General features: G+C 39.7%; 1 protein-coding gene across 1 annotated transcript; it reads right to left on the reverse strand.

Annotated features, from left to right (window-relative positions):
* Positions 1–15,097: 15,097 nt before the first annotated feature.
* LOC117331153 (soluble scavenger receptor cysteine-rich domain-containing protein SSC5D-like) lies at positions 15,098–16,297 on the reverse strand. The gene has a single exon (XM_033889749.1). It carries the CDS (start codon positions 16,295–16,297, stop codon positions 15,098–15,100), a length of 1,200 nt encoding a protein of 399 aa, XP_033745640.1.
* Between the last annotated feature and the right edge of the window lie 229 nt (positions 16,298–16,526).

The following is a 16,526-nucleotide window of genomic DNA, read 5'->3' on the forward strand; positions in this document are numbered from 1 at the left end:
TGTTTCTGACAGATGCTCAAAGTTTGAGATTCGACAAACGCTTAATATAATAAGTGAAAGTGTGTGTAAAATGAGCCTTCCAACTGTAGGTTATGGAATTTGTGTCGGATAATATTGTCGATTTTAGCAGCGTAACTTTTCAAGAGTCTCTATTTCATATGTAGGTATTGACTGATAGAAACAAAAAAACAAAGAACAAATGATGATTACGTGCATATTATGGAATAGCATCAATGATTTATCACTGCTTCCCAATGTAAACTGTAAACAAACATGTAAAAACAAACAAAAATACATCGGTGTAAAGAACCTCAATAATGCCTTGGTTAGAGCACCTCGTGTTTATCATCCATTTTTTATCAGCGCTGTTTTCTCCCCGGGATTCCCAATATAGCTTTCCCCTTCCGTCGTCGAATATATCTTGTGCTTTAATTACTTCTGGTGTTATATCAACATTACTGTGGTCTTGGATCAGAACATACATCACTGTCTAGTAACTTAGTGAGTAAACTAATGTCAATGTTTTAATAGCTAGATCAACCAACTTCAGGATAAACATAAGTTAATATATACAACCTTCAATAATAACAAATAACAATGAATGGCGATGTGTTATCTTCACTTGTTATCTTTGCGTATCTTTACGTGCTGGGGATTTTCTTTCATGTAAGCATGGAACTAAAAATATTTCTATCAAAGCACATTATACCGATGTATAAATCCACCAATTCCTTAATTTAGTTACGGATTTTTAGGATAAATCTCTCCGTTCCAGTACCCCTTCATTGGCCCCCTGTCCGAGTACGTGACGTCACATATAGCTGATTAGAGCCACTTTCGGTTTCGGGGAAGTCAGTCATCAGTGGGTTTCGTTATTTTCGAAACAAAAATGTACAGTTATGAAACGAGGGAGGACAACAATCTGGAGGATTTAAGTTATTATTGCTAGACACAGATTGATGAGTAATTAGTCATTAATTAACGGGCGTGACGCAAGCGTACGTAAAGCAGCATATCTATGCGACAAGTATTGTCTTTACATAGTTCGCCATGACAAGTAAATATAGTGAAATAAAGTGATGCCATGTACAATTTTATGTGTCATGGAAGTAAGGGTTCCGCCACTTTCAACATGTACAAAATTAATTTTATCATGACAAACTCAATATTCGCTGATTTTTTTTTTTTAATATATGATGTAAGATACAACAAATGCATTCAAATATTTTACGTTGTTAGCTTTTGTTTACAACATTAAATGACAACGAGCCGTACATACTGCGTGTTCAGGTATCCCATACGTAAAAAAGAAGTAGGTGCCCTATGTGGCGCGTTGCCATTAACTCATCCAATCACTATCAAAGTAGCGTAACTTGATTTCTTTGAAGTGTTAAGGGATAGAATTGGCGGATCAGAAAGCAGCATTCTGCGTACGAACAATGAAACATGAATGATATAGCAATAAGAAATTAGATATTACATTAAAGGGTACAACGTGCTTTCTAGAAACGGTGCCCGGTGAAGAGCAGTTTTTTTACCCTAGTTAGGGATATCAACAAGTTTACCTGTGTGATATTATTATAATTGTTCACCCCCTTAGGGATGAGCCAGGGGAATCTCAACCCGAGGGGAAGAATCTTAAGTTGCCAAACACGAGGCTTCTTAATTATAATACCCCGAGGGTTGAGATTCCCCTGTGTCATTCCCATGGGGGCGAAGGATTACTTTTCTCTGACCCTGTTTACCCTCTTATGTATCTTATATTGACGTTACATCTATGCCGGGAAATGTTGACGTGACGTGATTGAATTGTCGACGTGCCGTCATTGTACTGTTGCCGTGACGCCTTGGCATTGTTGACGTGACGAAATACAATTGTTGAGAACGTGAAAAGAGCACGTGTAGCTTGACTTTTCCCTAGGGTGAGATAAGAAAATCTCACCCCGGTAAAACTGCGGATATCCTTGTCCGGGGTAAGAGAATAGTATAATATATTATTGGTCTGTTCTGTGGACAGGGATATCTCAACCGGAGTGTAAGAGTTTGGCCAGTCAGCACGAGGCTTGACACGAGAGTTATGATATCCTTGTTCACGGAACAGACCCATGATTGATTATTTTTCTTACATACTTGCAACTAAACGTAAGTTTTATAAAGGTTTGTCATCGCGCCATCTTCAATGCTCCATGGAATGTGCGTCAAAATTTATATGACGTCATCAACCGCCGGATAACCCGGTGAAGTATGTGAGAATAATTGACCTCACCCTAGGGTGTTGAGACAAGCTACATGTCTTCTTTGCATGTAATCAACAATTGTATGATGTTACAGCAACAATACATTGAAGTCACGGCGACAATAAAATGATGTCACGCCGACAACTCAATCACGTCACGACAACATAGCTTTGTATTGATTAGATGTCCGTATTAGATACATCTACAAAACATGATTACCCTTGGGGTAAGCTACTTAAGATGCCAAACACTCGACAAGCTTCGTATTTGGCAGCTGAACAATCTCCCATTTAGGCAGAGGAAGTAAGACATTTACTATTCTTCACTTTTAAGCCATCGTATCTAATCTTGTAACTCCTTCTTCTGGTTTGGTAAGAAAACTTTTGACTATCGTCCAGAATTGCAACTCTAATTCCATAAATACAATATACACAATGTGTTTTAATGCATTCTCCAAAACCGAAAATTCAACCACAGCTGCATGTACATGTAAATGGCTATTTAAAAGTCAAACTGGTTACACATGCTATATAATAACGAGTTTCTTGTATCATTCTTAACAAGCATTACATGACCAGCAGGTACTTAATATCGTTTATTCGATAATACGAGTTGATACCGTGTAATCTGGTAAAGAAGTGCCAATTCTGTGAGGTAATATCCCTTGTGTCTTAAAACATCACTGGCATATTTCCAGTACTCTCACAGACAACCCGTTGGTATTCGGAATCATTTGAAACATTTAGAATCAATTTTCCACTCAGTTGTTTTTCGATATTCAATGTTTCATAAACAATTGTATATTGGGTTACATAAAACAGACGTCTTTTTTCCAAACGCTAACGGTGCCCAGAAGATATGTTCCTTGACCTTGACAAGGGATGCTATGACCTTGATACCACCACTTTCTCTTCCATTTATATTAATGTAAGTGATATATTACTTTCAATCAGGGGAAAGAAGAAGCGTGATCGCCGATACAGTCGTGTAACCGGCCAGTGTATAGCGCTCGACTGACCGCTACTTAACAAAACTACACCAGTTAATAGAATTTCTTATCAGATTAACGTTCTAATATAATAAATGGTTTATGGCGGAATGTTCGTGAAATAAGTTATATCAAATAATGATCTATGCTGCCGGCTCCGTGGAGTTCTCTCTCGAGTATTGATTTGCCTGTTACCGGGAGGAACAAGTCCGTTCTGTTGTATTTTCTAATCTTTTCCTTTTTTATGTCCCAGCTGATCTCTGGTCGAGGACACTGTATACACTGTGATGTATAAATGTATGGTAACCTTTGTGTACCATCTCTATCTCAGTCGGTTAGAGCGCCCGGCCATACAACTTCAGGCGAAGATCAGAGGTGCGTGGTTCGACACTATCTATCTCAGTCGGTTAGAGCGCCCGGCCATACAACTTCAGGCGAAGATCAGAGGTGCGTGGTTCGACACTATCTATCTCAGTCGGTTAGAGCGCCCGGGCCATACAACTTCAGGCGACGATCGAAGTTGCGTGGTTCAATACTATCTATCTCATTCGGTTAGAGCACCAACCACACAACTTCAGGCGAAGATCGGAGGTGCGTGGTTCGACACTATCTATCTCAGTCGGTTAGAGCATCAACCACATAACTTCAGGCGAAGATAGGAGGTGCTTGGTTTGACACTATCTATCTCAGTCGGTTAGAGCACCAACCACATAACTTCAGGCGAAGATCGAAGGTGCGTGGTTCGACACTATCTATCTCAGTCGGTTAGAGCACCAACCACATAACTCCAGGCGAAGATCGAAGTTGCGTGGTTCGACACTATCTATCTCAGTCGGTTAGAGCACCAACCATATAACTTCAGGCGAAGATCGGAGGTGCGTGGTTCGACACTATGTATCTCAGTCGGTTAGACCACCAACCACTTAACTTCAGAGGGGCCGAGTGGCCGAGTGGTTAAGGTGTACTGACACTTTATCACTAGCCCTCCACCTCTGGGTTGCGAGTTCGAAACCTACGTGGGGCAGTTGCCAGGTACTGACCGTAGGCCGGTGGTTTTTCTCCGGGTACTCCGGCTTTCCTCCACCTCCAAAACCTGGCACGTCCTTAAATGACCCTGGCTGTTAATAGGACGTTAAACAAAAACAAACCAAAAACCAAACATAACTTCAGGCGAAGATCGGAGGTGCGTGGTTCGACACTTCCTATCCGTGTCAGTTTGCTTTTTCTCGGGAAACTTAGAAAGAGAAGTTTGCGCTGTCATGATTGTGTCCTTGGGTAGGACACTTTACCTTAATTGTTCTGGGCCAGGTCTCCCGTATGTTGATCAGTGAAATTCCAAGGATCTGCAATATATAAAAATACATGGACATAAAACAACAACAGTAACTCAAAATAGGATAGAAGACTAAAATATAAACGTTTTTAGATAAGAAGACATTGGAAAACGTACATATTGCACAAGACCTAGCGTTGATTGGCAGCAACCGCCATGTACATATAGTTAAAATAAAGAAATATCAAAGTCTTACAGGAGAGCTGCGGGATGGACAACACAGACGTTCGGTCTATGAACGGCCACATCAAGCTTTGTATTGTACACATCATTTGTTTCCGTGATGTCCTGTATCAACCTGCATCTGTCAGAATCCTTATTTTGTTGATCCATCAGGAGTCGATGTATATAAGAGAAATTGCTACATTGGAAACATCTCTTTAATATCGAATCAGCTGCCATATACAAATACCGCGGATGGGGGGAGCAAGGGCGCTTCTGTCAAAATAACAATGACATTTTATTATTTTCAAAGGTGATTAATGAGATCAAGAAATGACTCAATGAGAATCGGTGTTTAATTATGTCATCATAGATCGCATAGATTCTACTTTGAACACTGCTTTTTTATGTGACAAATGGTAATTTATGACGCTAAATGGATCTTGAAGGTGCGAGGCCCTGAATTATGGGAAACTCACTTTGAAATGGGATATTCTCTAGGCGATTGTCAAATTTTTAGATGGGCAATAAAATGCAGTTAGCAAACAGTATTGAATTTATACCAAAGTGTGATGTACCGCACACTAGAATTTAAAGTAAAACTGCATTGGATCCATTTGAAATCGAAGCTGATAAAGACTGTTACATTCACATTTCACATGTCACATTCATTTCCGATATTTCTCAGTAGTACACATTTCATAGCCCACGTGACACAGTGGCCACGCGAAATGGCATACTATCGTATGGTTACTGGAGAAAAAGATAAGGTATATACGATACTCTTTAGCGTTGAATGAATTGGTAGTTTAAATATAGAAATCGCTGATAAAATTGCAAACGGTTCTGGTTCTGATATTTCTCTTTTGTTGGCACATGCTCACCGTACGTTACTTTTAACTCCCACAGTGGAGTAGGGACATGCATAGGCACCTCATATTCAATGATACTCTAGCCTATTTTTCAATATGGGGCACATAAATAAGTGGGACGAAATCTAGTAAGAATTAGCTTTAGTAAGAACTATTTTAGTACATCCGATCGGATTTGTATTTGTTCCTCCTAGTCCGAAACAAAGCTACGCCACTGCTACTTCGAAGTTGTTGCTGCTCCAAGGAGAATACAGCGAATTGATCAAGCTTTATTTTTATTCTGTGGTTTTTCATTCACATCTCTGACTTAATTGAATGTGATAGGGAATTCCTTCAAAGCATTCCGAAAGTCTATCGCGTTTCCTTTCTCTACACATGCTCCAATCAATATCGATGAAACTCTCCGTATAGTATCAGACGCTTGTCACACATACAGTATCCGTAACAGACAAGCACGTGATTGATTCAGACACTTTTACCCATTGATGGCAAATTAATTTGGAAATCATTTTACAACTAACAACAGTTATTATCGCAAATATACCGTTATGGAAATTTGCCGTGAGATTGGCCAATATCTATTTCTTGGAAATTCATTGTCTTAAACAAATTAGCAATTCCACAGTTTGTCAATTGACTCCAATTGTGTTGCAGACAATGCCATAAAAGTTAACGCGATACTGAATGCAATTCCTCAGTGAACGCTAGATAACTTCAAAAGCCTAAATGGACGCTACGAAATGCATCCAGTCTAAACGCAAGATTGCCATAGATACTGTCTCGACCCTTCATACTCTGCCTTTACAGTGTAACTTCAGATGGGTAGGCGTCTAATCCGTGAGCTAGCTATAAATATTGACATAAATGTCAATTCTAGTTACATGTCACCGTCGAAGTTTCAGCTATGTTTTTTGTCAGACTTTGAGCAAACATATTCTCAATAACAGATGTTTGGAGACGTTCTTACATAAATACAATACACAACTGCCATACTGTCATGTAGAACGAGAATAAACTTGTGAATTATATCATAGTTTAAAAAAACAAAAAGACATCAAAATATAAGCCAGCTTTACAGGTTCAATATCTTATATTTCAATTTCTTCTCAAGTTAGACTCAAGGAAACAACTATATTTAACCTTTTTCATTTGTCAATTAATTTGGCCAGATAAACATCAATCTACGCTTATTAAAAATTAGAGTGTCCCCTTCTGCCTGATCCTGTAAGCCTAATCCATACGTACATCATGCCTATGCAGGGGGAAAGATTTCAATAGTCATAATTTGAAGTCAGAAATAGCATACATGTGAGATCATAAGGAATAAGTTTGGAAGAAGTGAATGGGACTGTTCTGTTAGATCTAGACATACATAATAGGCCTCATGCAGGCCTAGGCCTACATTAAAAGTCTGAAAATATAAATGTGATTTTCAACAAGAACACGGGTAAATATCCCTCATTCCCGTTCCAAAACGATGCCTTATTTTGTATATAAACAAAAATAGTACATAATGCTTTGAATGTGCCAATTTACAATCAAAAGGAATTCATAATCATCACTTAAAGGGTGCAATTCTATTCCGATCCTGTACATCGTCCGAAAGCGTGTCAAGACCCTGTGTGACAGGCGGTCGAAATAAAGCCTCCATTTTAGTCAATGTATACTACAAAGTACTATCAGTAAACATTCAATGATTGAATTTTCACCATTTAATTCGTCATAGAGCCCGTATCAAGGTCACAACCAATCCCATAACATATTTTGTAAAGATGGCTGTTCAGTTCGAATCGAAGCGGGAGTCAACCGGATAACACAGTCTAGTCATTATTCTTCCGCACAACGTTTTTATAATATATAATAGATCTTAATTCAACGATAAAAGTAATATTTCAATTAAATCGTAGATATTATGTTATCGTAAATGTGTTGCAAAATCGTATTATTGTCTTAATGATACTGTTTGGTCATCCCCTAAACACGAACTATTTATTTTAGCACAAGTTCAAGTAACTGAAGACATTTTTAATATATTGGGAAAAATGCGTGTTAACTGAAATATAAGGATTGAATGTTGCTTTAGTCGATATCATGGGGTGATGAATTGAGTTGCCCTTGAGAAAAATTTAATGAACTGCGATGTTGAATTTGTCTCAACAGCAAATTAATTAAGCGCCCCATAAAAATTGTCCAAAGCAACATTCAATCCTTAATTAACTAAAACACTGATTACTTTCTGCCATAAAAACATTAAACATATAAAATGAATAATAAAAAAAAATTAATATATGAATTAAACATCAGATCAGATGTAGTACGGAGAAGGATATTTCAGATAGTTATGTTTTTCCCTTTTATTTGGTGAATGTTTGCAAATCAAAATGACATTGTTGTCATATATATAAACAGAACTACATGTATTTCTAATGTGATTTTGTGTTTGTGGAAATGATCACCCTTGATGGCTGTTAGACACTTAATGGTAAACTCCTATAAGTTGATATATATTATATTATCCAAATAATAAATATTCCAAATTGTCTGACTGTCGATAAAACGAGCTAAATTTGTACATTATAGCATGCCACATGTCACTTTATGACTTCGACGACTTCATCTTAATAATTTATCCAAATTTAATTTTATATTTTGATGTTTTATCGCACGATATATCCTGGAGGGAATGACCACATGTACAGGTAGTATATCAGGTCTAACCAACAAGAGAGCTCGATATCAAGGGGAATAACCCTCACCGTATTACAGAAGCGTGGTCATACTGTCTAACTTGTTACGCAAAACGATATTTCTATGTTTCCTCCTTGTGAGTTTATCATCCCCTATTGCTGTTAAAATAAATGAGCTATATACAGAGCACTGGTATTATTATTATTATTATTTTTTGATAGATATACAAATACAAATGTACAATAAACCCTATAGTATACTATCAACAAAGTGATACAATAATCAGCATTTAGCATGATGTAGTTCCTATGTGTGAAAAGGGGCAATTCAAATATATTTGTACAAGTGTTTTTGAAATATAATGTCAATACAGCCTACTTTACTGCTACATTTGTACCTGTATGGTGTTACGTTAGGGCCATATTTCCAACATCGCTCCTTCGACCTTAACGCGAAGGAGCGATCGAATGCGCGAAAACACGATGGCGAGGAGCGAAGAAGCAAAGGAGCGAAAACACGATGGCGAAGGAGCGAAAACACTATGGCGAAGGCGCGAACACACGATGGCGAAGGCGCGAAAACACGATGGCGAAGGCACGAAAACACGATGGCGAAGGAGCCAAAACACGATGGCGAAGGAGCCAAAACACGATGATCGCTTTTTCGTCATCGTGTTTTCGCTCCTTCGCTCCTTCGTCATCGTGTTTTCGCTCCTTTGCTTCTTCGCTCTTTGTCATCGTGTTTCCGCTCCTTCTAGGTCAGAGGAACGAAGGAGCGATGTCGTAACGAAACACCATAGTACCTTGGTATCTGACCGCACCGCTTACAAACTGAGAACGCAGACTACACTGCTAGATGACAGCACTTCTAGATAAAAGTTTTATTGACCTCAATACTGGCTAAGATAACTGATAACAATGAGAATACCATAGACCGCAATACTAGCTAAGATAACTGATAACAATGAGAGTACCATAGACCGCACTGCTAGTTTCTACTTGGAAGTATAAACCACACTGCTAGCTAAACAACATCGCACAGCTCACTGATATTGCAAACATTTAGAGAATGTAATCAGTGCATACAGCGCTGCTGAAATACAACAACGTTACCTCACTTAGATACGTTATGAGTTTATGGTATAGGGGAACGAGGACAACACGGTCGAGCGAGAAACATAAGGGAGTTGCCTATGGGGCGAATAGATCACTGCTGTAACGTGCACCGTTAACGGTACTTGTCAAGTCCGTCCCAAGTGTATCCCCGGATAGGCCATGCCTGTTGGTATTAAGGACGTTTAAAAAAATATATATCTGTGTATCATTGTAATTGTTCATGCATAATTTAATACGTGACCAGTGAAGTCAGTTGTTAGTTTTGTGTGTGTCTACTTTGGCTCCGGAGTGTGTGTTTTCAGGAGTGCCGGAAATACGTACGACTTGGCACCATAAAGGGATAGTTATAATTAAAAATGGTGGATATTTCGAACATAACATGATAAAAAAAAAAAACCAGTATACTGAGCATGTACGATAGATTTAAGTGTCCATACCGATATAGATCAGATCTGAATTCTACATATGGTGACAGTGTTTTGGCAAAGCAAGCTGGCAAGAAACATTTTGTAATGATAACGGAATGCGCTATAGAAATCAATATATGCATTTCTCCCGGCCTATTTCCATCTTTTCCAAAGATATGCTTGTCTTCATATATATTTCAATTATTTATTTCGAATACAAAATGATGACCCTTTATGCCATTTCGAAAATGATCTTTTCTTATTACCACAAATATCCATAATTCCATCACCAGAAAATAACTTTTTAGACCCCTACAAGAAAGATTTTCATATTGAATGTCAAATGTGATTCCTGTATATTTATTTGATTTGTAAATTTAACGGTCTCACCAACACGATATTATCGCCATACAAGGCCACATTGTTGTTTAAACAGACAAGTCAGTATAATGACTGATCATGTTATATTGCCTTTCTGAAGCCTAGCTCACAGTGCCAAGGTCGGCGATTAACTAGATTTGGCAATCATGAATTTTAAAGAACAACAGCTATTGGTTTAATTCGAAACAAATATCCTTCCAACGTTGTCGGCGTTTTGTTTGGTTGAACTATTTACAACAGAACAAACTTGATGTCGGTGACAGTTTGCTTGAATTGTCCTTTACATGTTTCATACTTAAAACAATTATAACATTTGTGTAGAAGTATTTTTGTCAACTGATATCCTAATATGCATGGCCATTTTTCTTCAGTTCTTGCACAGAGCTTAAATAGACATCAGTTTTAACACTAATTATATTTCATCAATGAATTGACCTGAAGTATTCCTGGTGAAGATGACGAAGACATATTATCTCTAACTTACTACAATAAATGTTATTGGTCCATGCCTCCTTAATTTGGTATTGCGTTTACTAACGATAACTATAAATAAATGTGTATGTTAATATATCATGTTTTAGTGACGTCGTAATTATATTTTAAAGAAATATTGATCACTAGATCGTCCTATTACATGTATGAAGCGACTTCGCCCGTTTAAATTGTTTGCATATGACTAGTATACTATATCCAGGAGCGTTTTTACATATGACTAGTATAATATATCCTGGAGCGTTATTACATATGACTAGTATAATATATCCTGGAGCGTTATTTTATATGACTAGTATAATATATCCTGGAGCGTTATTACATATGACTAGTATAATATATCCTGGAGCGTTATTACATATGACTAGTATAATATATCCTGGAGCGTTATTACATATGACTAGTATAATATACCCTGGAGCGTTATTACATATGACTAGTATGATATATCCTGGAGCGTTATTACATTTGACTAGTATAATATATCCCGGAGCGTTATTATATATGACTAGTATAATATATCCTGGAGCGTTTTTACATATGACTAGTATAATATATCCTGGAGCGTTATTATATATGACTAGTATAATATATCCTGGAGCGTTTTTACATATTACTAGTATAATATATCCTGGAGCGTTTTTACATATTACTAGTATAATATATCCTGGAGCGTTATTACATATGACTAGTATAATATATCATGGAGCGTTACTATATATGACTAGTATAATGTATTCTGGAGCGTTATTATATATGACTAGTATAATATGTCCTGGGGCGTTATTATATATGTCACTAGTATAATATATTCTGAAATCGATTGTGACGTCATGATGAGAACAATGGCGTGACGTCATGAGTTGTGATTGGCGCGACAAAACGTCTGTCTGCGTTTGATTAAATCCTTCATTATGACTTTAAAAGCTGTCAAAATGTTAATTTTCTGATTTCTATGATAAAAGGTATCTGAGACTTATTTACTTTATTTCATCGAAGATAAAAATAATGAAAAAAAAAATAAAAAAAAAAATAAGAAAGACAAAAAAAAAAAAAAATCTTCAAAGACTCGTTTCATAAAATCACGTATGCCATACAACCTCATTAAAGATCCTATATGTATGCTGTCAAAAATGTTTAAATGCCTGTTCTGGAATCCTATGATGATATAACATAAATCATATAATTTTGACTACAATACATTACTACGACTATAATCACGCCAAATACAATGAACACATTTATGTATGGAAAACAACCTGATGGCGTTCGGCTGAACAAGTACGTGTTGTCCCCATTGTGACTGTTGGCTAACCTGTCAAACATGTTAGTAAACTAGCTAAAAGTATGTGCTTTGTGCCAAAACACAACAGCAAAATATAGTTCAGCCATTGCCGCAGGTGTAATTTGTAGCGTATTCTTTGCAAGTTCGTTATTACAACAAATATATTGTAGAACCAAACTCCCGACTATTGTCTAGGGAAATCTACATCTCTCTCCTAAATACAGACCGGCCATTATGCGGGTAGTTCGATGCCACTCTTGAAAATTTTCCCATGTGAATGCCGTTAATCTACTAACAGGCGTTACAATTTGTTGGTGCGCCGATCAATAGCAAGTGTGTTTTGGTATTTTTCCTATAACTGAAGAATTGAGTTACGAATGAAGATTGGATTACGCTAACAGGTTCAGGCGAAAGGTCTCGGTTGTGCAAGTTCTTACTATCTTGTTGGGGACTTTGGCACTATCGAAGACACCAGCATGAAGACTTGCATTGCTTGTCGCGATCGCTGAAAGAACTTCACCATCGAATCTGGGAAAATAAAATTTGGTGAATAAATGCTGTTCGTGCATGCGATTGACTGACTACTATTTGATGTCATTTTAACCCATCCATTCATTTTACGATGGTGTAACATCCAACCCTGTCCAATCCCTGGAGCAGCCAGGCGACTAATATTGACTTATTACTTGCCGATAACATAAACATCAACATATTACCTACCATACACGACATATCAAAACAGACATAATTTTGTCAAAATCTTCCAGCTACTAAATGCACTCTTTTTTAAAACTGTTTTGGTAAGCTACCCGGCTCTCCCCGACGTCATTAAGAGGGACTCCGTCTTGGTAACACCATACATGTGCGTGGCATACAAACACCGTTTGTTCTCTGTCCGTTATAGCTATATCTTGTTAAAGGCATGTCTAAACAATAAAAGGTGAATTTTAAAGTGCAGTTTTTGTATTGCTAAAGTAAGATTTTGACGATAATATCTTTTGCCATTGATTAACATTGCGTGGATTTTACAAGGAGGAATTTATTTTTCTCTTCTGTTGACTTTCGATATATTTTTGGAATATGTTAAATGCATCATTAGATGGTCACCTCCTCAGTAATGCTCCGCGACAGAGTGACGTTTGTTGTTTGATAATATAGGATATGGCATATATACTATATGCCTATCGGTCTCGAGTTCAAACCAAATTTCATGTTCTAATCGCCAGTATAGCCACTCAAAACAACGTACTACCCCCTAAATAGTATAACGTTACGAAAATATACTAATGTAGACACATGAAGATAACTATATTATATTCTGTATATGTAAGAATATGGTTAAGGGCATCCTTTTTGTCATGTGCTTCTGTTTTCACTTATAGCTTCTTATGAATCTCCTCGGCATCTGGTATAGTCTGTCCGTTTTTATTGTTTTGTACCGTGTCAACTCCTGTTGTCTTTCCCATTTGCTTTGCATCGTTTTTCACCATTTTGTCATTCCTTTTGTAAAGTATCGCTTCCTGTTTTTCTCTCTGTTGTTCTGCATCATGATTGGCCCATGCATCTTCTAAACTCAATTTGTTTTTCTTTCGCTTGTCATTCCTCGGTAATATTTTCTGTTCGTTTCATGTATCTCCTTGCCTCCTTTTGTATATTTCCTTTGCTTGTATTCTCCCGGTCGTTAAGTCACGTTTCTGTGTTGATCTGTTCTTATCAGTTTCCTGTTGTCTTTTGAAATTGGTTAATGATTTGATAACTTACCATATATCATTTCCTGTGTGTGCAGATCTGATTTACGGTTTGTATTCTATTCAGCTGACAATGAGGCTAATTACGTGTCATACGTTGCTTTCATGGAAATATTGCTACAGTTGAATGACAATATTATAGCGCATCAAGTCCAGAATCAGGTCACGTTACGTATGCTTATCCTACGTATGGACTACGGTTCACCAACCAAATGATAAACATGGGACCCACAGTGTACTTTAACCTATTGTCATAACGCTGTAAAGACACAAGGGAATTGTTGCGGTAGTAGTATCAATTCAACAACTGTGTAGTTTGATATGGCTGTGTAAAGACGTCATTAGACACCTAAATTCGGTCAGAAATGTTTTTTTTTCTAATATGACATTAATGCTGTACCTTTTCAAAATTACTCTCTGTTAAAAAAATCAATAGCATACTGCTCTAATTAAAAACTAAAATGGTAATCAATTTAATAATGAAATTCTTTTTTTTTCTTTTTTTTTTGTCAAACCGAAAAACCCGTGAATGTCTGTCAGTAAGCAGGAAGAGGAGACGAGAGTAATAGTTTTCAATGATGGAGACTTCTGATAACGATATACAGGTGGACATGTTATTCGTGGTGTAGTGGTAGGTCGCCAGGTCTCAGTGTAGTGGTAGGTCGCCTGGTCTCGGTGTAGTAGTAGGTCGCCTGATCTCGTTGTAGTGGTAGCACTCCCCCCCCCCCCCCCCGGTATCGGTGTAGTGGTAGGTCGCCTGGTCTCGGTGTAGTGGTAGGTCGCCTGGTCTCGGTGTAGTGGTAGGTCGCCTGGTCTCGGTGTAGTGGTAGGACGCCTGGTCTCGGTGTAGTGGTAGGTCGCCTGGTCTCGGTGTAGTGGTAGGTCGCCTGGTCTCGGTGTAGTGGTAGCTCGCCTGGTCTCGGTGTAGTGGTAGCTCGCCTGGTCTCAGTGTAATGGTAGCTCGCCTGGTCTCGGTGTAGTGGTAGCTCGCCTGGTCTCAGTGTAGTGTAGTCCCTGTTCGGTGTAGTGGTAGCTCGCCTGGTCTCGGTGTAGTGGTAGGTCGCCTGGTCTCGGTGTAGTGGTAGGTCGCCTGGTCTCGGTGTAGTGGTAGGTCGCCTGGTCTCGGTGTAGTGGTAGCTCGCCTGGTCTCGGTGTAGTGGTAGGTCGCCTGGTCTCGGTAGTGTAGTGGTAGGTCGCCTGGTCTCAGTGTAGTGGTAGGGTATCGTGTTGTGTATGTAGTCGCCTGGTAGTGTCGCCTGTTCGTGTAGTGGTAGGTCGCCTGGTCTCGGTGTAGTGGTAGGTCGCCTGGTCTCGGTGTAGTGGTAGGTCGCCTGGTCTCGGTGTAGTGGTAGCTCGCCTGGTCTCGGTGTAGTGGTAGGTCGCCTGGTCTCAGTGTAGTGGTAGGTCGCCTGGTGTCTCGTGTTGTAGTGGGTAGTCGCCTGGTCTCGTGTAGTGGTAGGTCGCCTGGTCTCGTGTAGTGGTAGTCGCTTGGTCCCCGTTGTAGTGGTAGGTCGACCTGGTCTCGGTGTAGTGTTGTAGTGGTAGGTCGCCTGGTCTCGGTGTTAGTAGTGCTGTTGTAGTGGTAGCTCGCCTGGTACTCCAGTGTATGTGGTGTAGGTCGCTGGTCTCAGTGTAGTGGTAGGTCGCCTGGTCTCGGTGTAGTGGTAGGTCGCCTGGTCTCGGTGTAGTGGTAGCTCGCCTGGTCTCGGTGTAGTGGTAGGTCGCCTGGTCTCGGTGTAGTGGTAGCTCGCCTGGTCTCGGTGTAGTGGTAGGTCGCCTGGTCTCAGTGTAGTGGTAGGTCGCCTGGTCTCGGTGTAGTGGTAGGTCGCCTGGTCTCGGTGTAGTGGTAGGTCGCCTGGTCTCGGTGTAGTGGTAGGTCGCCTGGTCTCGGTTAGTGTAGTCCTGGTCTCGGTGTAGTGCGGTCCGGTAGTGGTAGCTGCTGGTCTCGGTGTAGTGGTAGGTCGCTGGTCTCGGTAGTGGTAGTCGCCTGGTTTGTAGTGGTAGGTCGCCTGGTCTCGTTAGTGGTAGTGCCTGGTTCGGTGTAGTGGTAGGTCGCCTTGGTTCGGTGTAGTGGTAAGCTCGCCTGTGTAGTGTAGTCCTGGTGGGTAGTGGTAGCTCGCCTGGTCTCGGTGTAGTGGTAGGTCGCCTGGTCTCGGTGTAGTGGTAGGTCGCCTGGTCTCGGTGTAGTGGTAGGTCACCTGGTCTCGGTGTAGTGGTAGGTCGCCTGGTCTCGGTGTAGTGTATGTGGTTGGTTAGTGGTAGCTCGCCTGGTCTCGGTGTAGTGGTAGCTCGCCTGGTCTCGGTGTAGTGGTAGCTCGCCTGGTCTCGGTGTAGTGGTAGCTCGCCTGGTCTCGGTGTAGTGGTAGCTCGCCTGGTCTCAGTGTAGTGGTAAGTCGCCTGGGCTCGGTGTAGTGGTAGCTCGCCTGGTCTCGGTGTAGTGGTAGCTCGCCTGGCCTCGTTGTAGTGGTAGCTCGCCTGGTCTCGGATCTGGTTCTGGTTGAGAGTGAAACTGCCTTGGCTATAGTAGGAACTCACTTGGTCCAGATATAGAGGGACATTGTCTTGTTCTAATACATTGAGACTTCGCATTGCCACGAAGTAGTAAGACTTTGCATGGCCCCGGTATTAAGACATCGGATTGCCCCAATATAGTTAGACCCTGCCTTGTTCTGAAGTGTATAAAAAACCTAGCCATCTCTCAATAAATATTTTATTGATTTAATTTTCTTTTTCATTTAATTTCATTTTCAATTCAACATACCCAAACTCCCAACATCAGAATTTATACCACTGTTTTGAAATAAACAAACACACATAC

This window comes from Pecten maximus, chromosome 7 (assembly GCF_902652985.1).
Source record: "Pecten maximus chromosome 7, xPecMax1.1, whole genome shotgun sequence".
Lineage (NCBI taxonomy): Eukaryota > Metazoa > Mollusca > Bivalvia > Pectinida > Pectinidae > Pecten > Pecten maximus.

Excerpts from the sequence above, each read along its gene's own strand:
- LOC117331153 (XM_033889749.1), bottom strand. The coding sequence starts at position 16,297 with ATGCGAAGTCTCAATGTATTAGAACAAGACAATGTCCCTCTATATCTG.